This window comes from Rhinopithecus bieti, unplaced genomic scaffold (assembly GCF_001698545.2).
Source record: "Rhinopithecus bieti isolate Rb0 unplaced genomic scaffold, ASM169854v2 scaffold_82866, whole genome shotgun sequence".
NCBI lineage: Eukaryota > Metazoa > Chordata > Mammalia > Primates > Cercopithecidae > Rhinopithecus > Rhinopithecus bieti.
The window spans coordinates 426276-453493 of record NW_016830476.1 but is presented as its reverse complement, the minus strand read 5'-3'; the positions used below and the strand labels follow the sequence as shown (position 1 = coordinate 453493).

Sequence of the window (27218 nt, the reverse complement as noted above, 5' to 3'; positions counted from 1 at the left end):
CACTCCACAGGTGTGAGTGAATCCTGCAAATTTACAGAGTTTTGAGCTAAGGTAAAGATCAACAACAGGGATGTGTACTGTAAATACAAAGATGAGCATATCATATACCAATTTTCTCCCAGAGACTGATGGCCTCGATTCCCGCTTCTTCCCCTGTTGCCTTGTACAAGAACACCCTCATGCAAGAACAACCCTCTACAGCAGGGGCTCTCTATGGTGTGTGTGTGGAGGGGGAAGGGTGCATGTCAGAAGGGGCTGGAGAAACATTCAGATCCCCTTCACAATCACCACAGCAGCCAAACATGTCCTCTCCTCATCTTCTTGGGGAGGTTCCATTAGCAGGTGAAGGCTCAAAGTCCAAAGTGTGAATATCCTTTTAAAAAGCACAGCTAGGATACCTTTCTGGAAGCCAAACATCTCTACCCTCCTATTAATAGAATGAGACGGGGTGACACCCAGTCAGCAGGCCGAACACCAGAGCGTTCCTGCCCCTTCTCAATGACCCACACCAACCTACTGTAGATGGATCAGTGAAATCCACAAATAATTTGAAAGCCATTTCATCTAATCATGGCCGTCTCCTTTAGAAGTAAACTTTTCACTGGTGATGCTAACAAATAGCAAAATTAACTGATTTGAATTTCACCATCTCATCCTTCTTTCCACTGCTAGTAGTGATAGCAATCAACAGAGAAATGGCCAAGGGGTAGCAAGCAAGAAGAAGAACAAAAGGCCTAAATACACACCAAAGGCATCAATGCCCTTTAATAATTAGTATTAGCCCTTTAAATTAGTTAATCAATCAGTACCTAATCAACTAACTCTTTAATAATCAAGGATTGAACACTGGTCATTGATTAAAAGAAATATGTGTGTTTGCTTTAAAAAAAAAAAAAAAACAACTTTAGAATGCCCACCTAAAGTCACTGTTAAACTGGTTCTAGCAACAGGGGTTACTGGATTCAATGCTGCATTCAGTGGTTTGATCTACCCTGACCCTGTCTGGACAAAGCTACCCAAAGAGGCTGTTCCTCTCCCGCATACCGACTGGCATGCCAATCCCATAGCCCTTGGTGTCCAGCAGGCCCCCAATCTGAGTGAGGTTGCAGTTTCGCTGCCGATAGTACTCGTTCATGGTGGATTCCAGGAGGAAGGCGTAGTTGGAATTCAACACCCTGGCGATTCCCTCCTCTGTGCTCTTCACAAACACACTGGGCTGCTTGGAATACATGTAATTCCACATGCGTTGGTAGGTCTGGTAGCGGGAATTCTGGGAAAAGAACAAAAGGAAGCAGGATTGGGAAAAGAGGAAGGAAACGTTGGTTTAAAAAGAGAGGGAATCAAAGTGCACCTTAAGATGCTGGCCCTTCCTCTACTCTACCCGCTGATCACAGACAAGAACCTTTTCCCTTTCTGTCTCTCAACACAAGATGTTCACTGTCACTGTGTAATGGCAGAGGAGGGAGTTGTGCCTTTGATACCTTTTATAGAAAGATGAAGAGGCAACAGGACGCTAGGGCCCTGATTTGGTAATCGGTTTTGCCTCATCTACCCTCAAGAGCTCTTCTACTGCCAACCTCCATTTTCCGGCAGAACTGAAATTCTGGTTGGGTACCTTCCTTGTCCCTCAATTTGGGGCAGTGAACTTAGGTTCATTTAGGACTATACAGAGATACCCTTTGAAGAAGCAGTTTCGCTGTTTTCTATGCACCCTAAACCAGTTGATCCATCACATATACGAAGCTGGCTGCTGTGTTACAAATAATAACAAGTCAGAGAACTCTGGGGGTCTATCCAAACCCTGTGTTTGCACGATGACTTCACCGCTCTCTGTGCCAGTAGGCACTGAGACTTGCCTGGAAAACAGAAAGCTGAAGGCATTGGACTTGTTTCATGTGAAAATGAACTTCTTGGATATTAGGTTGGTTAGACACCTTTTAACCCCAGGAGAAACGTGCTTCCCAAGAGAGCTTGAGGCACATGAAAACCACTATTCCATCTGGTCTGGCTGTCAGTCTTGGTGATCAATCAGTTTGCCTGACGGCAAACACATCGCTGTGGCAGGGCTTTCTCCTGAGCCTTGCAAGGGAAACTCAAAGAAGCCAACAGGTCCCTATCTGATACCTATCAAGTCTGGAATCAATGAAGCCAGTTCGTCTTAAGCTGGTGTTCCTCAAACTTCAGTCATTCATGTATGAATCTTGCTCTAAATACTACCTATACGATTTAAATCACTTGTTAAAATGTAAATGTATACGTTAACCTCATTCTATGCAGTAATACAAATAAAACTACAAGTTTGATTCACTGCATATATACACATTTTTTCTAATGGCCATTAATATAAACATGAAACTATGGCAATGAAAAAATGGTTCCACCACATTAGACCTAAAATCATCTCAAGTATCACCACTCTGGCACTGGCTGATATTAACACAAAGTTCTTTTGGGACCTCATTCCAGGTGTATTTTGTGGAGCAGCAGATAAATGAACCCCATGTGGACCTCCAAACTATATGTTCAAAAGAGATAATGAGATGACGAGAGATGTTTTTATCTCCAGCAGACAAACATCTCAACTTTATTCTGCCCAGTTCCCGATGTTGGTGAGCAACCAAATGGGGTTTACTTGGAAGAAGGTCATGCTGGAGCCTCCGTGAATTGTGCCATACTCAATGGCGGTCTGGTCAGCCAGGTCATCCACTGACTCAATGGGCACATCCATGCGCTGCACGGTCAAGAAGGCTGCCAGGTTGGCCGTGTAGGATGAGATGATGATCAGCGTGAATGCCCACCTATGTAGGAAAAGACGAGGAAGTCATCATTGCCCGGGCACTCCCTGGAGTCTTGGCCCCCAACCCCAGTCCTGCTGTGACATGGGAGAGACCAGGCATCTTTCTTCTGAAAGAGCTTTCAGCTTAGTGGGGGAAGAGAAAGGAGGCAGGGCATATGATGTCAACAGAAATGAATCGAGTTGGTGAGCACTGCCTGGAAGAAGACAGCTGATTTGTTTTTCTTATTTCCTAAAGGAGATGATTATTGGGTTATTATTCAGAAGAGGTATAGTCCATGCACATGAGACAGTTTTGGAGACTGTGAGAAATGAGCTAGTGAATGAGCTGCGCGTGCCAGCTCCAAGGGCTCTGTTCAGAGCTAGAGCAGGAGGGCTTCCTCGCCTCCTCGTGCTGAAGCCAACCTTCAAATGTGCATTGCCAGGCACTGATCATCTACCATGAGCTACATCCACTATCTCACTTAATCCCTACAGCTCAGGAAGGCAAAATTCTTATCCCAATTTTACAGGTGAGGAAATTGAGGCTCAGAGAAGTGAAGCAACCTGCCAAGTAACACATTGATATATTCTTTTTTTTTTTTTTTTTTTGAGATGGAGTCTCACTCTGTTGCCAGGCTAGAGTACAGTGGCGCGATCTCGGCTCACTGCAACTTCCACCTCCCGGATTCAAGTAATTCTCCTGCCTCAGCCTCCTGAGGAGCTGAAACTATAGGCACGTGCCACCATGCCCAGCAAATTTTTGTATTTTTAGTAGAGATGGGGTTTCACTGTGTTGGCCAGGATGGTCTCCATCTCTTGACCTTGTGATCCACCTGCCTTGGCCTCCCAAAGTGCTGGGATTACAGGTGTGAGCCACCGCACCTGGCCGATAAATTCTTTTTTTTTGGAGACAGGGTCCTGCTCTGTCGTTCAGGCTGGAATGCAGTGGCTTAATCAGGGCTCAATGCAACCTAGAACTCCCAGGCTCAAGAGTTCTTCCTGCCTCAGTCTCCCAAAGAACTGGAACTATAGGCGTGAGCCCCTGTGCCATCTGATAAAATTTGTATTTTAAAACCAGTTCTGTAAATTGTAACAGAAAATCTTTAGTAAAGATGACCTGGTGAAAAGCACCTTTGAACTGCTGAAAGGCTGGAATTAGAAAATACTCTCACAATGGTCATGCCATTTCAAATTAGAAGATTGTTTTATTGAATCGACAGAACTCATTTAAAATTAGAATAATTTTGCAGCTCAGGCAGCATATATCCTAAATCCCTTAAAACCTGTGTGTTCATTTTAGTGGGTTAAACAAGCCTTCTCCCATCTGGTCAACAGTATGGAGCTACATCCCAATCCCAAGGGGCTCAGAGAGAGATCGTAGCACAGTTTGGGATGGAGAATCACAAATTCTGAATCAGTGGAGCCTGAGTTCATGAGGCTTTATCCATTATAGAGACACTGATGATGGATGCATACGATTAACACACAGAACTCGGCAACTTGCTGCTGCTGGGTCGATTTTCAAGAGCAGCAGGTCCCATTGCCCTTTTTGCCATTGTGACCAAGAGCTCTTGCTGGCTGCCTCCCCAGGAGTGAAGCAACAGGGGCCTCCTCTGACTCGATGGGCACGTCTACCTGGCAGACCACTGGCAAGTGAACTGGGTTTTGGTTCTGGCTGTGTTCCACTGTGAGACCGTGGGGAAACCACTCACCTACGCTGAGCTCATTTACTTGTCTAATAAATATGTGGGGATAATCATGCCTGCTCTGCCTGTCGCTGGAGAGTTGTGAGATAAAATGAAGTAATATATCACGAGTGATCAGCAATCTGTAAAGGACTAGAGGGATGTGAGATATAGAGAAATGTCTAGAGAGACCATCAGACTGAAAATGGGATGAAAATCACCTGGCTGCCTCCTTCTGCCTTCCCTATCTGTGACCTGTGAGTAGCAGGTGCCCCTCTATGCCCAAGGTCTGCTTTCCCTTCTCCTGCTTCAGCTCTTCTCCCCTATTGGAAGGTGCTTCTCATGACCATCCCTAAGAAGAGGCCTGGGGCAGGGCGGTCCCCAGGAGGAAGCCAGCGCTCTGCAGCTGCTTAGCTGTGGTGGCGTGTGCTGGGGGTTAATGAGCCCTAGGTGTGGACATGACTCAGAGATGGCTACACTCTGGCTACACCCCAGCTGGCTACTTAGGCCACTGGTCCCAAGGAAACTGGTCAGAGGGCACAAGCGGCTCAGTGCAAGCCCATCGGCTCTGCTGAGAAAGGGAATGATGCCCGCTTCCGGAGGGGTCAGTGGAGCCTCGCTCCCGAGTCAAAGGGCATTTTCAGTTGTCAAACTGGCATTCTCTCCAGCGACATGGCGTTTTCTATCTCATGCTCTGGGTGAGGAGGTCAAGGTAGGCCACGATGGCCCTGTCTTCTGACCCCTTACTCCTCCACGGAACGGACCAAACCGAGGCCCTGATTTAAGAACTAGGAACTGTTAGTGTGCTGGGAGAAAAGCGCACTGACCACCTGGAGTCGGGGCTGGCACAGGCCTGTCACAGCGGCTTCACATTTGTGCTGAGCCCCTTCCCACACACGCTCTGGAACAGAGTGACCAAGCCACCTGCGGCCAGCTATTTAAAGCAGCGCTGAGTCCTCCCCTCAGGACAGGGCAACCTGCAGGACGGCTGGGTCCTGGAGGAGGGATTTCCTGGGGTAAGGGTGGAGCTGACAAGCGGATGAAGTGGGCAGTGGGGCCCTAGCTGCATCCATCCGTGTGAGCAGGCACTCCCCAGAAGGAAAAGCCCCAGGGAGATGAACATCCTGGCATGCTCCTCTCCCAGGGCTTCTGCCCAGGTTCCCGGATGTTGTGGGACTTCCGTGACTCTCCTTGCTGGGACTGTCCATCCTTCTTCCTGGGGACCTGAGCTCCCGTTCTCCATGGTGATCTACTCAGTGACATCGCCAAACTATCTGGTAATAGGCGAGCATCTCGCCCAAGTTTAAATCCTGCTACATTTGTTGTTTATCAGGGAAAATGGAAACCCCAGACAGGAAGGCGTGGCTGTCTTAGCTGCATTTTCACCTTCCTAACAGCCCAGTGGCTCCTCCGGTAATTCTGTCCAGACCACCCACTCTGGGCACCAGTACTCAAGGGTGGAAACATCACCTGTCCTTTTCCTTTGGCTAAACAGGCTGAGAAGGAAGGGAGAGAACCAAGGTCATAAGTCCTGTACGCTATGGCAGCCAAACCCACAGCAGATCTTTAAGAAAGGATCAAAAAAGTTGTGTTCTGCAAATGTGCCTCTCCAGGCTATATATATATATATACATATATATATATACACATAAATATATATACATATATATATATACACATAAATATATATACATAAATATATATATACACATAAATATATATATACACATAAATATATATATATACACACAAATATATATATATATACACATAAATATATATATATACACACATAAATATATATACACACACACACACATATATACATACACACACACACACATTTGTTTCGTTTTGTTTTTCCTTTGCCCCCATAGTGGTCTAATAACAATGACCAGTCCATATGTTTATATAGCACTTTCAAGTTTTCAAAGAGCTTTCCCACACATTGAATCATTTGCTCAACTCTGAACGACAAGAGTTTGCATTTTCCCACACCTACTGAGATGAACAGGTCAGCAAGCCCCCAGAGCCAGGGGCAGAGACCCAAAGCCTCAGAAGGCTGGTAGAGGGGGCGTGATGTGGCAGCCAGGCTGGCTTCCTACTGCAGGGACTTCCTGCCAGCAGGCTCATATTTGCATACATCTGCATATGCCTTCTCAAACCTCAGGTCATTTTCAGGTCAGGAAGTTACCATTGCTTTGCTGAAATTCATCAAGGCTGTTTTGTCACCTCCTCTCCCTTCCTCCCTTTGTTCCCGTCTGCATCCAGACCCCAGAGAGTGAGTAAGGGGAAGGGGACCAAATGGCACAGAGCAGGCCCCATCCATTGCCCCAAGCTTCTGAGTTGGCAGAAAGCACTCGGCTCCTTGCGTGGGTCTGCTGTAAGAGGCAGAGGCTCTGGGGCTCTAGCAGCTAGAGCCGGCTTATCAGACGGCCCCTTTTGTGTCCCCACCCCACTTGGCCTGGTTCACCTCTGCCTGGGGCCTTACCAGACGCCACTGACACAGCGGGTGGATAAGGCGCGAGGGGCGATGGTGGAGCCCTGCTGCATGAACCCCCCGACCGGAAACCAGAGGCTGTTGCCCAGGGAGTACTGGTTCACCAGGAGGTTGCACCGGCCCTGGGCACATGGGTGTGGGCTGTACCACTCGTAGGGCGTCAACCTGTGGGAGAAAAGGAACATATACTAGTGCCACGGAGGCGGGGTGTGAAGGGACATGGGCAGGCTCTTCTGGCTGGTCTCATCTCTGAGACTGGCCTGTGGCCTTGACCAAGCCACTTCCCTTTGCTGGACTTGGAGTTTCACAACCAAAAAAAAAAAAATGAAGCAGGTTGAATTGGGTTGATGGTTCTCAAACTTTTTTTTAATCAAAGAGACATTTTTACCCTCAATAAACTCTGATGTGGAACACCAAAATACAAAATAGAGGATGGCTGGGTGTGGTGGCTCATGCCTGTAATCCCAGCACTTTGGGAGGCCGAGGCAGGCGGATTGCTTGAGTCCAGGGGTTCGAGACCAGCCTGGGCAACACAGCGAAAACCCGTCTCTACTAAAAAATACAAAAAATTTAGTCAGGTGTGGTGGTGCGTGCCTGTAATCCTAGCTACTCAAGAGGCTGAGATGGGAGAATCACTTGAGCCCGGGAGGTAAAGGCTGCAGTGAGCCAGGATCGCACCACTGTACTCCAGCCTGGACAAACAGAGTGAGACCCTGTCTCAAAAAAAAAAGATGAAAGTGGAGCACTTGAGGCTAGGAGTGTCAAGAGGTGGACAGGCTGGGAAGCTGCTTGTTCTGTCACTGCCACTGACAGGGTGATGAGAACTACGGTTTGAAGACCCCCAGCCTAGAGCAGTGGTCCTCCAGCCTTAGCCTACCTCAGAACCACCACGCCGGTATGCTGACACAGATGACTGGGCCCAGCCCCAAAACTTCTGCATCGGTAAGTCTGGGGTGAAGCCTAAGAATTCCCAAGTCCCAGATGGTGCTGACACCACCAGGCCAGTGTCCACACTGAGAGCCACTGGCCTGATTGGTGTCTAAAGCCAGGCTATCCCCTGTCTGTGTTTCAGACCTCCGCGGAGGCTTTCAAAAAAAAAAGATTGCTGCTGCTTGAGTTCCATTCCCAAATATTCTGGTTTCATTGGCTCAGGTGGGGCCTGGGCATCAGTGTTTGCTTAAAGCTCCCCAGTGACTGTAATGCACGCATGGGGCTGAGAAGGGCTGCTCTAAGCTCTGTGCCTTGGGGTGAGATGCAGACACTACCCTGCTTTCCCTCTCAGCTGCACCACTGGCGTCTCTCTGAATGGCCCCTCTGATGCCCAGAATGCCTGCTCTTCCCCCGCCCGCCAGGGACATGCTTGCAGCCCTGGCCCATTTTGTACTCAAAGTCTTCCAGCTCTGACGAGAGAAACAGTATGCACAGGTGTGCACCCCCCAGGGCGGGTGGGGTGCTGTATGCTCGGTGTTATCTTCACACTGCTCTTTCCTGCACCCGGCCTGATGTGCACTTGGTGTTCCTACTGTCGCTGCCTCCCATTTCCATCTGCGCCTGCCCCACCCCCCCGAGTACAACACAAACGTGTCAGCATTGGCCCCTTGACCTGTGAGATGTGCTCTGTCCCTCTGTGCGGGTCCTGAGGAGCTGGCTGGCACTCTGGTGCCCCACTTTGTTGGCTCCCAAGCCTACGGACCATTGGTGGGATCTGCAGAACTTCAAAGATACAGATTCTCAGGCCCTTCCCCTAGAGATTCTGAGCTCATGGGACCGGAGAATTCAAATGTCTAAAAGCTCCCTACGGGACTCTGAAGTCAGCTCGCTTGGCAATGGCTACCAAAGAGCTGTCGTTTTCAGACATTTTTTTTCCCTGTAAAATCTTACCCTGAAGTACAATATATAAGAAATAACAGTAGAGCTGGTCTGGATGAGGAGGAGTTGGGGACCCAGTCTCTTGTCATTTCACCCCTAAAGGCTCTGGTTGCTCCCAGGAGCCTTTGCAGTCCATAGAACCATGTTTGAAAATCACTACCTTAAGACAGAATACCTTAGACTCCAGTATTGTGTGCGTGTGTGTGTGCGCGTAGTGAGGAGAGAGAGGCCGTATGGTTAGCCCTTTAGCACATTTTCTGTTAACCTTTCCGTGATGCTAGATGCTGGAGGGAATGTGTTTGGATGTGGAGGGGAGGGAAGGGGGCAGTGTAACATCCCAGGGCTGGTTGAAAGCTCCAGGCTGCTGCAGGCGTGCTGAAGCAGGCGTGTATGTATCTGCTTACCAAGCCCCAGGACTTTTCAGGGCCCTTGAGGTGACCTGAGTGTTGTGGCATGCCACACACAAGGGCTCACATCCAAGGGGCAAATGTGAATTACAGAGCAGTGGCGCCAGGGCTCACGTAGACAGCCTTCTAACGCGGCAGCAGTGTGGCAAAGTGGAGAGGTGAAGTGTCAGACAGCGTGCTAGCTCCCCGTCTCGTAGGCCGTCACTGACAGCAGATACTCAACAGTGGCCATGCCTACAGGCCCGAGAGGGGTTGGTGGCACCTGAGCAGCAAACTCTGCCACGTTTGAAAATGACCAGGTTGTCAGCAAAGCCTGTCTTTTTTGGCTGCATCTTGGCCCCAAAGACCTTCCTGATCTTGGGGACCTTGGTCTCCACTGGAAGAGGTATGTGCAGACAGGTTGATGCAACCCTTCTCTGGCAGGCTAGGAAGTGCCCCCAGGGGTTAGGTAGCCCGTGGTTCCCTAGGGCTCACCGTGCAGCAGCTCCATCCCCGAGTGCCCCCTCAATCCAGTGAATGAACATGCCCTCGGGGAAGACCCACCCACGCCACAGAGATGGGATGTGCACTCTAACACGGTCTGCCCTGCCCCTGTGGCCTGGAGGCAAAGGTAATAACTGAGGAGACACCTGCAAACAGAGCCACGGACAGATTTCCAGAAGCTCCTCCCGAGTAGCTCTCGGCTCCCATATAACAGCCCTTTGTGAGCCTCCACTGCAGTAAGTGGAGGGCTAGCAGCACCAGGGACCTGAGTGAGTGGCCTGGGAGCCACCAGGGCTCATTCCACTTCTGGAGGGTTAAGCTGGCTCTCCTGCAGCTCAGGCTGGTCCAATAGCCTGTGGCCTCGAGCGAAACTACCTTTTCTGTGCACATTCTTGGGAGGCCACAGCCTCAGGCTGTTCCTCGGGTTTTTCCATAGGGCCAGGGCAGCCCCTGGTTTCCTGCAGATCAGGCAGGGCTTATTCTCCCCACTTCCAAGCCCGGCCCATGTGTCTCAACTCAGCACTTCTTGAAAACGCCTCTTTCCATCCCGTCTCCTTGCCTCCTGCCACCAGCCTCCATGGTTCGCATTTGACAAGGCAGCTGTGTTTTCAGAGGCAGACCCAGGCTGTCTGCATAGGAGGCCTTCTCCCTGGCCTGCTCCACTGCAGTCCCCAGTGCCCCCAGTCCAGATTCGCAGGCTCTGTTTCTTGTCATTCAGCACTTTGTGGCAGATCCTTTGTGGCAATGACTGATGCCAGGGCAGCCAAATGCATAGTGCTTAATGAGAGTCATCTTCCTGCCACCCTCACCCCTCCTCTGTTCCCAGGGCTCCTACACAAGCAGGGGGCTTGGGTGGGGCTCTGGGGGGAAGTGGGAGGGACAGGAGGCAGAGGTGCAGAAGCCAAGCCACCTGTCTGCATCGTGCACAGTGGGGAATGTTTGGATGGGCAGCGTGAGGTCGACAGTGGGGCAGAGAGCATTTCAGGTCCCCAGTCCTTCTCCTGTCCCTCTAGTTTGGCACCAAGATCTTCCCAACCCACTCCTCTCCTCCTCCCCACCCCCTCCCCATGCAGTTCCCAGAGGTGAACACGAGGTGGCGGTGTGAGGACAGGGAAGGGAAGAGGAGCATACCGAGCCACCAGGAAGAGGACACAGCTGACAGCCAGATAGGCTAGAAGCATGAAGAGCCAGACGCCCGGAGAAAATGGGTCCAGGAAGGAGAAATAGCCGGGTTTGCGTCCCTGGAAATGGAGAGAAAAACAAGATTCACCGCACACATTCAGTCAAAATGACCTTGGGGCAGGCAGGGCAGGGCAGAGGAGGTAGTGAGTATGGGTCTGGCCCCAGGTCCCATTTCTCTGGGTTCTGGGTGATTGGTTTAAATGACACTGGGAATGAGGGTGTAGCCAGGCTGGGCAAACACCACCACCCAGCCCTGACCTCAGCAGGTGACACAGAACAGCAGCAGGGGCCATGCCACTTCCTGGGATGAGGCAGGCTTTGTGCTGGCAAAGAGGAACAACCCTCAGTGCTCCGAAGTACCACCCTGTGTCCTCCATGGGGGTCCAGGATGGACTCAGGGAGCACCTTTGAGCTGCTGCCGTCTGCACTGCTGGATTCGACCACAGCATCCCTCTTAGACATTCACATCTTTTTCACAAGGATGCTAATACAACCGGAATCTCCGGGTTTTGTTTGCGGGGTGATCTCACACAGTGAGACCGTCCCCTGTCAACCTCACAACAGTCCTGGGAGGCATAAGTTATTATTCTCATTTTACAAGTGAAGAAGCCAAAGCCGAGGGCAGTCACAGATGTGCCCAAGGTTCCACAGCATGTAAGTGGAAGAGCCGGGACCCAAACAAGCCCATGTTTCCTGACTCAAAGCCCAGGGCTCACACCACTGCGCTGTGGGAAAACACGTTGCAAGGCCAGGGATGAGTTTGGCCAGAGTCCTGTGAGCCAGACGATGGAGCCAGGAATGGAATCCTGGGCGCCAAGCTCCCCACCATTCTTCACGGGGAAACAAAAGGGAATGAGAAGGATGGAGTCAAGTCATCTGCTCCAAGTCTTTAGCCGTGTGCTCTCAGGCAAGTCCCCACCCCTCTCTGGCCTCAGTTGGAGTGGGACTAGATCCGAGGTGACTATGATCCGAGGTGACCAGTGGCCTATGGACGCATACAGCCCACAGACTTGGTTTACCCTGTAGCATCTACCTCGTTTGTATTAGTTGCTAGCGTTAAATAATTAGGTAACTTCACATACAAATCTAGATTTCTGGCTTTTTAAAAAATGGGGCGATCTTGGCACCACTGAGTCCAAGTTCCCAATTGGCTGAAGCTGAGTGTGGGCTGCCCACTGGAGACAGGGCACGTTCTCTGCAGCCCCGTGCTGCTACCCTGTCTTGTCCCAGGCTGGTTTCTTTCATTTACTATAAAACCACTGGACTTAGATGCGCTCTAAGGACTATTGTAAATGGAAAACACTATGATTCTATGAGGGCAGAAATCCAGGAAGTCCATGGATAGGACTGAAAATCAGTACTAAGCTCAGGGTTCTATGAACAGGTCAGCGTTAAACAGGTCAGCGTTTAAGCTCAAGATCATATCGGCCATGGCGCAACCTACTGTCACTATCAAGGTATGTCATTTTTACACTGGGGTTCCCAGAAACACAAAAGGGAACTCCCTATGCCAATACCGAGCTAAACTCAACCAGCCCTCTGAGCTTTCATTATTCAGAGGAAGCTAGAAGAAGCTGAGAAACTCCAAGTAACAATAGCTGTTTCCACGGCCGCATCTGAGGCAGGTGGGAGCAGACAGTTCTGCACGCTCCTGTTGTATCTGCATAGCCCCCATCATGGGTGATTTCCAGCTCCTCTTCTGGATGCTTTTCCCTTCCTTCTTAGGGAGCCAGTGGGCACACTGTGTTTCCTTCTACCTGCGGTGCAGTTTTACTTTCCTCTTTGGGACAAGAGCTGGAGGGTACACAGAGAGGACGCGAATACTCATCCTCTGCCAAAAACAATAGCTGTTCTTGGGCACTGTGGCCTTTCGGCAGCATGACAATGACCTCTCATATGGTCTATCTGAAAGTGTTTTTCTTTCACAGTATGGGCTCAGACCACGGAACTGCCCTTTGATACCAATTGCAAGTTCTTTGACCCACTGTGGATCCATGCTCAGTCTGCAGACAACACTCAGGTATTATTGGAAAAATGAAACAACTGGGGGACAAAACCCAGTAACTTAGGGAAGGGAACAGGAGAAGAATGAGGAGATCATTTGAGCTTGTCTCATCCCATCATTACATAAATCCTCTAACAGAAGGCAAAGGACTCCAGAGCAGCAGAATCCAGGTCCCCAGTTAATCATTCCTGTGTCCATCACGGCTTGACTGTGCTTCCTTCATCATCCTAAGAGCCAGAGGCAGACACAGGAAGACACAGAGAGGGCAGGATCCATATACAGAGTCTGGAATCAGTAAAGGAGCCGATCATGCCTATACACCTACCGCAATAGAAATCACTAGTGTGGTCCACTCCTGGGGTCTTTTTTGACCCCAGAGTTTCTCTGAGCAAATGTGCATGAATTCCACGTGCCCTGTCACTTATGACTGTTTCAATCTGTCTCTCAACTGAAAAATCTATTACTGTTGCTTTCTGAATCTGAAACCCCATTAGATGCTCAATGTCAGAAATCTATACCTGATTATATCACAACAGGTGAAATTGAGGAAAATGACAGCACTATTTAAAGCTGCCATATTTGGTTAAGGGTGATAAGGAATGATGCACAGCTGTGGGAAAAATTCCTAGAGACCAAAGAACATCACACAAACAAAAACCAAGACATGAACAAAGCTCCCCCAGAAACATACCAGTCACGTTGGCAAGGCAACATCTGATTCTACTTGTGATTGACTGACGCCAACCAGAAGAACAAGGAATGGGCAGTCATTTGAGATCTGGGTCCGGGCTTATACAGCCTTGGCTTAGGCTGAATCCATGCTGTTTCTATGATGCCAAAGAGAAGTATGTTTCTTGCAAGATTCTGAGTGCCTACCATTTTTTTCTTTTCTTTTTTTTTTTTTTTTTTGAGACGGAGTCTCGCTCTGCCGCCCAGGCTGGAGTGCAATGGCCGGATCTCAGCTCACTGCAAGCCCCGCCTCCTGGGTTTATGCCATTCTCCTGCCTCAGCCTCCCAAGTAGCTGGGACTACAGGCGCCCGCCACCTCGCCTGGCTAGTTTTTTGTATTTTTTTTTTTAGTAGAGACGGGGTTTCACCGTGTTAGCCAGGATGGTCTCGATCTCCTGACCTCGTGATCCGCCCGTCTCGGCCTCCCAAAGTGCTGGGATTACAGGCTTGAGCCACTGCGCCTAGCCCATTTTTTTCTATGTGGATGGTTTAGATCACTTTCTTCCCAAAAGACATGAGTTACTGGCGCTTGGGGCAAGTCAGGTGTCACATGCCATAGGCATTTCTTCCAAATAATTGATTTTCCTTAGCCCAAAGGAGGTATGACGGTGATGCCTTTCTTTTGAAAAACTAAAAGTGCTTCACTATGTTCTCTTGATTTCAATACCCAATTTTCCATACTGACAGATGGAAGAACTGAGACCCAGGGAGGTTAAGTGCCTCGCTCAAATCATTGGTGATGGCTTCAATTTCTCTGGTGCTCATTCATCAAGCTGTGCCATAGGCATGCCACACTCTCCTTCATTCAAATGGCAGCTGTACTGCATCTTCCTCTCCTTTTCATCTTCACATCTTTATTTACTTCAATAAATTCCCTAATTAATCCCACGCCTTCTCCCCAATGCCAGCAAACTCTCAACCTACACACCCTCTTAGAGTACTCTTGAACATTATTTATTTATACCCATCACCATTTATTGTGACTCTGCTGTATTTATAGATGTTTGTATTGATTTATACACGTTTCTGTTGACTGTGAGTTGGCCAGTTCCTTCCGGTGAATACAACCACTTTGGAAGTAGATTGGTGATTATATATAGTCTATGCCCCGAATGTTGGAGACAGGTCAAGCTCTGCTGATGAAATTGAAAATTAGACCGCAGCAAAATTAGAATTAGCTCCCTTGACATTTGTACTGTGCATCAGACTGACCGTCAATCAGTATCCCTGATGCTCTTTGACGGAGGGAGAGATGCAAAGGGCTGGTCATCAACTGACCACAATCCTGGTGTGTGTAGGTCCTTTGCACGATAGTAGTGGGGCTATCCATGGAGCTGTGAAGTAGCATTAAACTCCCCTTGCATGCCCAACGTTCCTCGTATCCTTAAAAATAATCTGTTAGCTCATTGATACTTCACTCTATATATACTGGAAGAAATGACATTCTAGGAAGAATGCAATTGCTTTCCCAGAGTCTGAAGCCAGATTCACAGGGACACCAGAGCCAGGCAGTCAGGACAGGTAGTGAATAAAACCTAGACTCTGGAGCCAGACTGTGCAAGATTGAATTCTGGCCCTACCATTTACAAGACACGCAATCCTGGGTAAGCTGGGTAACCTCTAGGTCTCTGTTTCCTCCCGTGTAACATGCAGGAAATAATAAAACCTACCTCACGGGGTTGTTTTGAGAATTCAGTGAGTTAACACATAGAGCTATATGTATGTTCACTCCTCTTCTGTCTAATGGTAGCCGTGAGTGAAGGGAGAGTGGGGAGATGGTGTGTTACAAAGGCGGGAACTTCCTTTTATACTGATGCCTTCCTCAATGGACAAGAAATACTATACTTTCTCTCTTATGGTGACACATGTTAAAGATGCTTTGGGGAAGAATGCTATCTGGCTACGGCCACTTTTCAGAACTCCTGGAGTTTCTATGGCTGTAATATATGCATCATGAGAGTTCCTCTAGGGCTCTCCAGAGAAGCACTTAGGGCAATACCAGGCTTTCTTCTGGAATGAGGACTCTTAAAAGCCAGTGATTCCAACCTTTAGAACTCAATCCCTCCTCAGCCTTCCCAAAGAAGTCACTGACAGAGTGGACCAGATATGTGGCAGGTTCTCTTGGATCTGTGTTAGGGCTCTGTAGCCTAGTCACCATTTCCCTATACAAATGTGTGATACCAGCTCTCTTCTTTCCTGAAACTCCATCCCTTCCCAGCATAGCCAAGGACAAAGGGTCCTTCATGTGCTTTTTTACAGTCTTTAGAACTAAATGGCAATTTATAGAAAGGTTGCTTGTGATATAGTCAACTCCCAGCAGTGCCCAATGGTCACTCAAACACTGTCCAGGGCTGAAGAGGTAAGAGAATGCAATCTCTCCAAGACTCCTTCTGGGAGAGGAAGGAGGAGGTGATTTTCTCCTGACCCTCAGCAGGATCCCATGGATGGCCTCCCTCAGTGTGTCTGCAATGGACTGTCCTGCTGATATTTTGGTTTAGCATGCGCTTTCCACCTCTGACTCCAAGAGGAAAAAAGGAAGCAAGTAATTAATTCCTATCCACGTAAAGCACCCAGATGGGTCTGTTGCCCATAGAACTCATATGCTAGTGTATCTGTTTTCACTTACTGGCTGAAAATCTGGTGTGAGGAGACCCACATTCTAATCCTGGCACTGACCTGTTCTTGCTGAGTGGTGGTGCTAGGCAAGTCACTCAACTTACCTGGGTGCTATTATCTTCTCCCATAGAAAGGAGCACCATGAACGGAGCACCTTAATCCACATGAAGAGGGGCCGTGAGAATTACTAAAATAATGTTGATAACACACCTCGAGCTTCTTCAGAGAGAGGCACTCAGTAAATAACTAATATTAATATGATTATACATTCAGGGATCCATATTTCCATTATATGGGCTATCATGTTACTTAGCTTTAAGGAATAGAACTCTATTCCTTTTCCATTTTCTTATAACAGAGTATTAAGCAGTATTAGAAATGATTCACTGGTTTACTTAGCATTGTTCTCCATTTTCCTAGACAGTCTTTCTAAAATGAAACAGACCTTCTTGAAAAACGGGTAATATATCCAGCAATGTCATGCATTAATTTAATGTCAGCATTTATTTCCCCCCCCCTTTTTTTTTTTTTTTTTTTTTCTTTTTGAGACAGAGTCTTGCTCTGTCGCCCAGGCTAGAGTGCAATGTTGCAATCTTGGCTCACAACAACCTCCGCCTCCAGGGTTCAAGCGATTCTCCTGCCTCAACCTCCTGAGTAGTTGGGATTACAGGCATGCACCACCATGCCCAGCTAATTTTTGCATTTTTGGTAAAGACAGGGTTTCACCATGTTGGTCAGGCTGGTCTCGAACTCCTGACCTCATAATCTGCCCACCTCAGACTCCCAAAATGCTGGGATTACAGGAGTGAGCCACTGTGCCCAGCCTATTTCTCCTTCACTTTTAAACACTGTCTGATTTTTCTTTTCCTTGAGAAAGAAGACTCTAGCTGAGAGTTAAGAAGAGAAAAAGAACAGAGTATAAAACTTTCCCATTTGTTAACCAAAGGTGGAACCAGTTGGTATGGAGGGAAAATGGTAAGCTCACATTTTCCAGGGAGTCTCGGATATTCTAGCTGGCTTGGGACCCTCTCTGGGATCAGAGATAGTATCCTCAGATGGGAAAGGATCTTGAAAAATCACCTAAAGCATAGCGTTGACACTGAAAGAAATACACCTATGATACCATAAAGACAGGTAGTTGGACATGTATGGGGATTTGGAGACCAAAAACCTGGTTTCAATGCCCCCCTGCAACATTGTGTTGCTTTTCCTCTTTCCTCTGCACTGACTGGGCTCACTGAGTTCAGAATTTTGTCCTGTACAATGAGAATCATACTACCTGCTTCACGGCATTGTTCCATTAAACCAGAGACTGTACGTGGAAGTGCTTTATAAATTAGGAGACGTGAGTCAACAAACCACCATCTTACACGTATTCCCAATCTCCTTGAAGATGTCAATACTGAGTTTTTATTTTAACTTATTTAATTTTTTAAGAGATGGGGTCTTGCTCTGTTGCCCAAGCTGCAGTGCAGTCATAACTCACCATAGCCTCAAACCCTGGTGATACTCCTACCTCAGCCTTCAAAGTGGCTGGGATTACAGGCGTGCACCACTGCACCCAGCAACAATGAACTGTTTGGATGAGATTTATTCATGTGGGGGTTCTATGGGCCAAACACTGAATCCCAGGTTGGCTTCTACCACACTCTGATGATGCCTTGCTATAACAGAGTGTGCTTGAGGAATACAAACTCACTTTAATATTAATGTGAGCAAAACATCATTAGGTAAATTGCTGCTGCAGAAAAAAAGAGACAGAAAACTACATGATATACTCTAACGTCAAATACAAATGTTTTTGGTTTTTCATATTCTTTCCCCCTCCACTCACAGGTATATTTGAGGGCTCAAAGTATGCATCAATGCCATAAAACCCTTGACTGCAAAATGTCCTTGGAATTATACTGCCATCCCAAATACTACACTTATCATTACAAGGAGATGAGCTGATGTGCCAGGGAAACCAAGAGTCTTGAGCTTCAGATGTTCTGCCACTTGGCTCCCATCCTTGAAGTACCAGGGGACAACAAAGGCTAAAGGCTGGACCAACCATATATAGCCTAGAAGCCCATCTGGCCCCAGGCACGGATTCTGATACCTTCTCCGGTGGATGCTATGTTGTGTGTGGAATATGCAGGCATTGAGAGAGAGAGAGAAAGAGAGAGAGAGAGAGAGAGAGAGAGAGAGAGAGAGAGAGAGAAACAGAGAGAGAGAGAGCAGTGAGTTCAGGTGGCAGCTATAGCCAGACCTGAGCAGAGGCTGCATTTAGGCTGCCTGAAACATCTGCCTCCCACCTCTTTTGTTCTCAAGACCTACAGGGGTAAAGGCCAGAAGGCAAAAAAAATCTATTTGGGTCACTTGTCCTGCTGCCTGGAATACTGGCCCTGTAGGGTTCCCTAATAGAATCTCAGGTTCCTGGGGCTCAGTGCTGCCCAGTCAGGAGCACAAAGGAAAGCACAGCATTCACTGCCCACAGGATCACTGGATTTATGGCCTGCCCTCCTTCCTTCCTGTTACGTAAATACTGCATGTTTAGGATGACCCCATTTTCCATACCAAAAATCATATAAAAATCTATGGTCTGACAAGAGGGTACCTTTCCCTTAATGTAACTCCCATTGGAGGCTACAAAGGGAGAGAGAGATAAACAAAGAATAATATAATGCAGCCTAAAAGTTGTTATAATAGAGCATAGACAGACGGCAAGCAGCTCCATCTAGGGGAGCCACATGGAAGAGCAAGTGCCATTTGAGCTGGGTATTGAAAGCCGGGAAAGAGTTTGTTAGCTGGCTGAGAGGCAAGCAGATGAGCATGAACCTAGATGAGGAGGCGGGAAGGGGCTGACCTGACAAAAGAGCAGTGAGCAACAAGGGGCAAAGGCGCCAGCAGGCAAAGACCTGGATGTAGGAAAGTTGAACTTTTTTGTGTGAGTGATGGGCAGCTGGTGAATGATTTCAAGTAGAAGGTTGATATGATTACATTTTTTTTTTTTTTTTTTAAACCAACACCCAGGCTGCAAATAGATTATGAAGGAACAATTAATACACATTTCTTGAGTATAATAGCTAACACTTTACTGTGTATATGTCAGGCATTGCTATGAATGTATTACATACGTATTCTCATTTAATTTGCATGACAATCCATTTTTACAAATGAAGAAGCTGGGATGTATGTGACATGCATCTAATAACTGTAAAAGATGGGAATACACCCAGACAGTCTGGGTCCAGAGTCCATGGTTCTCACTCTGCCATTTCTTGGTGAATGCATATAGTGACTGTTGCCTTTTGATGGGGATCCAGTAATGGACAAGAAATACCTTGCCCTAAAGGAGGATACAGGCTGCAGGAATGGAAGCAGAGATTAGGAAAGCCTGAACCAAGGCACAAGTGGGGATACGCAGTGTATTGGAGAACTCTTTGGGAGGCGAGATGACCAACAGAATGTGTAAGGTAAGAAAAGTTAAGGATGGCTCAGGTTGCTGGATGGAAATTCCATTACCTGATATGGGGCACAGGGAAGGAGGGATAAATGTGAGTCAGAAACACATGGAATGCAGTTTGTGACACAGTTTTTGGGGTGCCTGTGAGACGTCCAGATGGAGATGTGAAGAAATGTGTCAGAAATACACTACTGGAACTCGGGGGAGCAGCCAGGGTTAGATTCACAGATTTGGGAGGGAGTGAGATTATCCAGGGAGAGTTGGTAGAACAAGAATAGAAAAGGACATTTAAGGTGGGTAAGAAAGAAAGAGAGAGAGAGAGAGAGAGAGACAGAAGGAGGGAGGGAAGGTGAGAGGGAGGGAGGGCGGAAGAGAGAGAGAGAGAGAGAGAGAGAGAGAGAGAGAGAGAGAGAGAGAGGAGAGAGAGAAAGAAAGAGAGACTTTTAAAAGCACGATGGAAAAACAGTAACAAATGCCAAAGCCAGAATCCTCAGCCAGTCTGTGAGTAACAGGGAGTAGGTGGTAAAAAGAGCAAAACATTCTTATTTTGGTCCTAAGGATGCCTGAACAGAAACAGAGATTATACCCGGTGTTAGGAAGAAGGTAAATATCCCACAGTCAACTGTTGATGATCTGTGCTCATGAAAGTGCCTAGATAATCTTAGATCGCTGGAAAGTCACAAATTATTTCTTTAGACTTCAGAGACATACTTGCCACTACTTATTATTTTGGAGGCTTCAGCAATAATTCTTAACTAGGCATTCTAAGTTAATTATTTTTACATTTGCACACAGGTTTGATTGCCAACAGATGCTCACTTTTTGGTAACAATAACTCATCAGTCAGGTGACCTCATAAACACAGAACTAACATAGACATTCTCAATCCTTATAGATCATAAATTTGATTAAATTACCCATATTATTGCTCACAGATAACAATTAGAGAAAAATTGCAAAAGAACGAACACCCAGTGTTTAATTTCATTACCTTAACACTATGATATTAGAGATAGAGTCTCTATGTAATTTTAGAATTAGGCTCTTGGGGTGGACTCTACTAGTTCATCCTTTAGCCACAGCAGATCTTCATAAGGCCTCCTCTGTTTCAGATATAACAACGTTCATCTCAGACTTATTCTAACCAGGTATCCCCTGGGTTAGTCAATTTGGGATTGTTCTCTCCTCAGCTGACTTTTTGGTACTTTCTAAGCATGGTGTCTCATACACAGAATGCACTCAATAAATATTTGTTGAATAAATGTATAAACTGTCAGTTCTGCTTAGTGTAAGCTGTTCATCCCAGCACTCATTTCCTGCTTGGCCCCCTGTTATCAATCAGGTCTAGGCAGCCACGTGGCATCCTGGTGCTTCAGTGTGGAGGCCAGAAGAGGAGAGGAATCCTCACCCAACAGTCAGGTGTGTGTGTTTGTGTGTATGGAGAGAGGGACAGAGATAAAGAGAGATTGGGAGAGATAGGGAAAGTTATTTTAAGAAACTGGCTCACAGGATTGTGGGGGCTGATAAGTGCAAAAGGCAGCAGGCTGGAAACTCAGGCAGGATTTCTCTGTGATAGACTTAAGGCAGAATTCCTTCTTTGGGAAAGCTCAGGTTTTGCTCTTATGTCCTTCAACTGATTGGATGAGGCCCACCCACATTATCAAGAGTACTCTCCTTTACAAAGTCAATTCACTGTAGATGTTAATCCTGTCTACGAATACCTTCACAGAAACACCTGACTAGTATCTGACCAAGCATCTAAGCAACATAACCTAGCCAAGCTGACACAGAAAAGTTAACATCCCAGAAACGAAAGCAGGGAAACTCATACAGGTCTTCAGGTGGTAGGAAATATTTAGTCAACAACCCAATTTGGGATGTCCAGAGGGTTGGTGAATTGTGGTTTCTTTCTGGTCAGAGTTGGTATTCAGGACAGTGGTGCCCCAGGTGGGGAGGGCAGCCTAGCAGTAGGTGTTTCCCAGTGGCGAAAACATTTGGGGTCAGGTGCCTTCCACCAGATGGTTCCTGATGGGCCACTGAGTCACCAGGAGGGCTTTAGTTCCCTCCAGGAATCTAGACATCAAGGCCAGAGCCTAGTTGTGTGGCTACCACAGGCCATAGCAGGGTAGTCTGGACAAAGGCTGTGTGTCTCCATTTCTTTTGGATGTCCCCTGACTCCAGGGGTCAATGTGGGGAAGGGGAGCTCCAGAAATGGTGCCGGCTGGAAGACTGCCCAGTGAGTACCAACAGATGTAACGATGGCAAGACACCCTCCTGGAGATAAGGGGCCTGGGTTCCAGGCTCAGCCCCGAACTAGCCCCAAGCATGACTTCAGTTTCTGTATCTGTAAACTGGGAATTATCATACCTGCCCTCTTTCCCCCAAAGAACCATCTTGAGGACCAACTGAGAAAAAGGGTGCACAGAAGTGCCCTACGCAGGTGATTCAAAGACCACACACAGGAGGGTGGCAAGCTGCTGTCCTGTAGAAAGCACAGGCTTCAAACACACCATTCCTGGGTTTGAACCCTGTTCTTTCACTTACTAGCATGTGGCCTTGCCCATGTTTTTAAACTGATTGCAACTCAGTTTCCTCATTTCTAAAATAAGAACGACACAGCTGTATTCATCTCCCAGGACTGCTATAAAAAAGTACCACAACCGGTGGTTTAAAACAACAGAAATTTATCATGTCATAGTTCTGGAGGCTGGAAGGCCACATCGAGGTGTTAGTGGGGCCTGGCTCTCTCTGCAGACTCTAGGAGGATCCTTCCTTGTCTCCTCTAGCTTTTGGTGGTTGCCAGCAATACTTGGTGTTCCTTGGCTTGTAAATGCATCACTCCAATCTCTGCCTTCGAATTCCCATGGCATTCTCCTCTACATGTCTGTGTTCAAATTCCGTTCTTTTTATAAGGATGCCAGACATTGGATTAGGGTCCAGCCTAATCTAGTATGGCCACATCTTCACTTGAGTACATCTGCAAAGACCCTACTTCCAAATGAGGTCACATTCACAGGTCCTAGAGGTTAAAACTTCAACATACATTTTGGCTGGGGGGACACAATTCAACCCTTAACAACAACCCCCATCACAGGGTTGGGAGCATAGGCTGGAGCTGCAAAGGTGGACAATCCCCCTTTCTCTAGAGCTGGGATGTGGGGCCTGGCAAGGGGTCAATTCTTCAGCAGGCATGCTGGGTGATCTCTTGGTCTCTACCCTGCTGGGCAGCCTCGAAGTACAGGCTCTGTTCTGGAGCATACCACGGCAGCTGAATCACGGGCACTGAAAGTGACTAGCGTGTTGGGCAAATCTGTATGATGCTCTGCACTTAGAGCCAGTTCAGCTAACAAGAGGAAAGGAAGGCTCTTCTGGTCCAGTAAGGTAAACTAGCAAAGTCAGCTATTTGCTGGCGCTGTAATGATTATCCATTGATGGATGGGACCCAGCCAGGGTGACTCTTCCTCTGCTCTTCCCACCGGCCAGAATACTTGAAGGTCATGTCTATACTCTGCTGCCTGTTGGTGTGTTCTCATAGACTGTGAGACTGTGACACTCACCTTGGCCTACCTAGCCAGAGGAGTCTTTCTGATAGGGGGCATGGAACGCAGAAAAGGGCAGGCCAGGTATAAATGATATTAAATTATCTACAATTTATTCTCCAGGACAGATCATTGAGAGAGAAAGAATCTACATTCCCTTGCCAGTTGCAACACTAGAAGTGAACACAGGTGGACTTGGAAGTTGGCAACGTGCTTGAGAAATGCTAGGGTGGCTTATCTGGGCTGCAGGCAAGGGAGCAAAGTGACCCACGGGGCCAATCACCAACACAGGATCCACCAAGTATTGAATGACCATTCTTGGTCATCGCTATTCAGAGAGGCAGAAGCAATTTTTACTGGAAAGCCCACAAGCATGACTTTTCCATCCCTCCAGTTTGCAAGTTTGTGCAGCTGATAGGAGAAAAAATAGCCCAGCACATTTGCATTTAAGTCTTGAAATCTAAATATTTCCGTGAGTCATTCATTATTCCCGTATAACTCAGTGTTTGCATGCAAATAACTTTAATGACATAAACGCTTATAAAATAAGTCTCTTACCATATGAACGCGGTAAAGAATGCTAATTCCCAGAGTCATGAATGGCTTAGAGAAATCAATCACCTTCTCCCGTTCAGCTGTAATGGTGAGGCCTGCCACTGCCAGATCTGCTTTCTGAAAGGAACAGAGACAGCCTGTCAGACGGGTGGCCATAGGAGACGAGGCACAGAGACTTGCGACCAGCAACCGTCACTGCTATTGGAGATGTGATGCTGGTCTGGCTTCTTGCTTGAGGAGTGGCTCTAAGTCAACAAAGCATACAGATCTGAATGATCACTCATCAAAGTACATAGATATTGAAGCTATAACTCATGTTCACTTGCCGTTAGATCCCTTTAAATACATAAACAATTTTAAAAACAGGGGGTATCACTACTAGACTGTTCAGAGACGGTCTCAAAGTGTCCTAGGGTAGGGGCTCAGGAGGAGGAAACTGGCAGATTGGGCTCCTGCGTTCTCAATAGCTTTTTTTTTTCAGAGACAGGGTCTCGCTCCGTCACCCAGGCTGGAGTGCAGTGGCGCGATCTCAGCTCACTGCAACCTCTGCCTCCTGAGTTCAAGCGATTCTCCTGCCTCAGCTTCCCGAGTAGCTGGGACTACAGGCGTGGGCCACCATGTCTAGCTTATTTTTGTATTTTTAGTAGGCATGGGGCTTCACCATGCTGGCCAGGCTGGTCTCAAACTCCTGACCCCGTGATCTGCCCGCTTTGGCCTCCCAAAGTGATGGGATTATAGGCATGAGCCACCATGTCCAGCCCATTCTCAATATTGAGTAGTGTTTGTTTTGTTCAGTTGACAGAAATCCACTGAGTGTTTATGGTGTGTAAGAAACTTTGCTGAAGGGGGCTACAGTGAAAAGTAAAAATGCAGGAACCACAGAAATCAGAAAAACCTTAATGCAACCCCATTTGTCCCACAGTGAGGAAGCAGAGACTGGGAAACTGAGCAAGTGGCCCAACGTCACAAAGCTCATCCCGGCTGGCTAGGATTCAGGCCTCCTGGATCACTGGCCACTTATGTCGCTGTCCAGGTGAAACTTCAGGTGTCATTAGTAGACCCAAAGAAGAGTCTCTATGGTGGTTCTCAAAATGCTATCTAGGGGGCCACCGACCTCAGAATCACCTGCTGGGTCAGTTAAAATGTAAATTCCTGAGTCTCATCCCAGACTTCCTGGATCAGACTTTCTGGTGGTAGGACCCAGGAAGCTATATTTGTAAAAAGCTGCCTCGATGATTCTACCTTATACTGTACTAATTGTTAAGAGCCATATTTTTATGACCTGGGAGCTGTGTCTCAGACTAGCCTACAACAATTTACATTTTCTAATGCTGAGAGATCAGCTGATGCAAAAGATGAAATATGAAAAGTGAAGTGTGGTCCAACAATCTACAAACAGGCTAATAAGTTCTGAATGACTACGTACAAACATTGCAAAGAAAGTAGGGAGACAGGCCCACATTTTACACACAAGGGAATTATGATGTGTGTACAGGAAGGATAAATTCATTGGCAAAGGTCAGTTTCTTCTCCACCTCAACTCCAAGCCTCCATCACCAATTCAGGTTCCACCCCATAAAGCAGTCACATGATCCAGCACAGCTTAACAAACTTGGAGCCTTATACAGTGAGGTCATCCATAAAAAGCAACTAGGGTGCAGATGGAAATAGAAAATGTGAATGATTCATTCCGTATTTCTCCAAGACAGTGCTGATGACTGCTTGCAAGTGAATCTACCCTTGGGTTCATGGTGAGGTTTGATTAGAGGATTATTAGTGCCTTCATTTAGGGGATTCTTTAGAGGGTTGCTTGGGCCATTCGGGGCCTCAGCCCCTCCACAACAGAGGCACTGATTTGAATTCAGCTTTTGAGCACAGGTGTCAGGTAGCAGAAATGAACCAAACTGGTAGCCAAGCCCTACCTGAAACTTGAGGGGAGGAAACAAGAGTTAAATGGGCTGGAATGAAGAAACTGGAGGAAAGATGGCAAGATTAGAAAAATTAAAAGTGTTGAAATGGGCAAGAGGTAAACGTGGCATCCGCTCCTTTCTCTGGTTATTTTTTAAAAAATCCATATCAATTAACCAAAGTCAACAACTCTATCCTCAATTTTATTTTCCTCACACCCTGCTTTCCTCCCAAAGGGCAAACTTTGGATTGAAATTTGGAAATCATTTCACAAGTCGATAAAAGTTGGCCAACAGTGACATTATGCCAAAACAATTCCACAAGTTCCTATGGAGACACATCTGGAAATGGGCAGCAGCTCACTACACGGTTCTTCCCTGGGCACAAAGAGAATAACCACATGCCGAGGGAGAGCTTGCGCCCCATGTTTGGAGAGCGCATTTCTGTCTACTCACTCACTGACACTTCCCTACAAACAGGGAACCGGCTTCATGCGCACATTGGGGGCACATGCCTGCCAGCCCCAGTCTTTCTTTCCTTTGCCCCTGGTCAAGAGGATGCTGCGGGTAAGGGAGGCAGGAAAGGAGCCAGGAAAGGGCAGTGACAAGCTAAAGGAGGCCATGAAGGGTTTGTGGCGGTCGTTTCTTGCACTTAGTATTACAATCTCAACACAGAGGAGCAATTACCTACTTTAGCTTGAACGCATTGGGGTATCAGCAACAATCACATGGGATCAGATTATTCCAATCACCTGTGCATTCGTTATTTCACCTTAGTTAAAAAGACATTATGGCTGGGCATGGTGGCTCACGCCTGTAATCCCAACACTTCGGGAGGCCAAGCTGGGTGGATCACCTGAGGTCAGGAGTTTGAAACCAGCCTGGCCAACATAGTGAAACTGTCTGCTAAATATACAAAAATTAGCTGGGCATGGTGGTGCACGTCTGTAGTCCCAGCTACTCGGGAGGCTGACACAGGAGAATCACTTGAACCCGGGAGATGGAGGCTGCAGTGAGCTGAGATCATGCCACTGCTCTCCAGCCTGGGCAACAGAGAGACTCCATCCTAAAAACAAAACAAAAGACATTATGCCATAAAGCAGCCTTCAGATGAAGAGATAATGTGCCATGAAACCAAACTAGTAAGTTGGGGGTCTGGGACTGCAATTCCACCCAGGAGTCGCTGGTGTAAGAGGCCGAGGGGCATGCAGAATGCTGAGGGGCATGTTCAATCACAACTCATCCAAGTCCTTCTGCTCCTCTGCCTCCTGGGGGGACAGGTGGGGGCCAGGCCAGGCAGGGGTGGGCATGCTCTCCAGCAGAAAGAGCAGGGAACAGGACATCAGAAGACCTGGCTTTTGGTGACTGCTCCTGCTTTCACAGCCACTGAAGTTAACTGAGCTCCATCGAGACAGCACCAGGGCAAGTGAGAACCAGATGGGCAATGGGCAGCTCTGTGCCTTGCTGAAGACAAATAGCTAAACACAGGCAAAGAAGACCCTAAGAAGCTGAGAGGC

At 47.5% G+C, this 27218-nt stretch overlaps 1 protein-coding gene across 1 annotated transcript in view; it reads right to left on the bottom strand.

Moving 5' to 3' along the window:
- GRIK4 (glutamate ionotropic receptor kainate type subunit 4) overlaps positions 1–27218 on the bottom strand; it is a 201699-nt gene that overhangs the window by 25153 nt on the left and 149328 nt on the right. Inside the window, exons 14-18 of the mRNA XM_017865557.1 lie at positions 23798–23911; positions 10852–10961; positions 6953–7126; positions 2633–2798; positions 1045–1270 (exon numbers count right to left, since the gene is read on the bottom strand). Coding sequence (XP_017721046.1) covers positions 1045–1270; positions 2633–2798; positions 6953–7126; positions 10852–10961; positions 23798–23911 — 790 coding nt within the window. The remainder of the gene's footprint in view (positions 1–1044; positions 1271–2632; positions 2799–6952; positions 7127–10851; positions 10962–23797; positions 23912–27218) is intronic.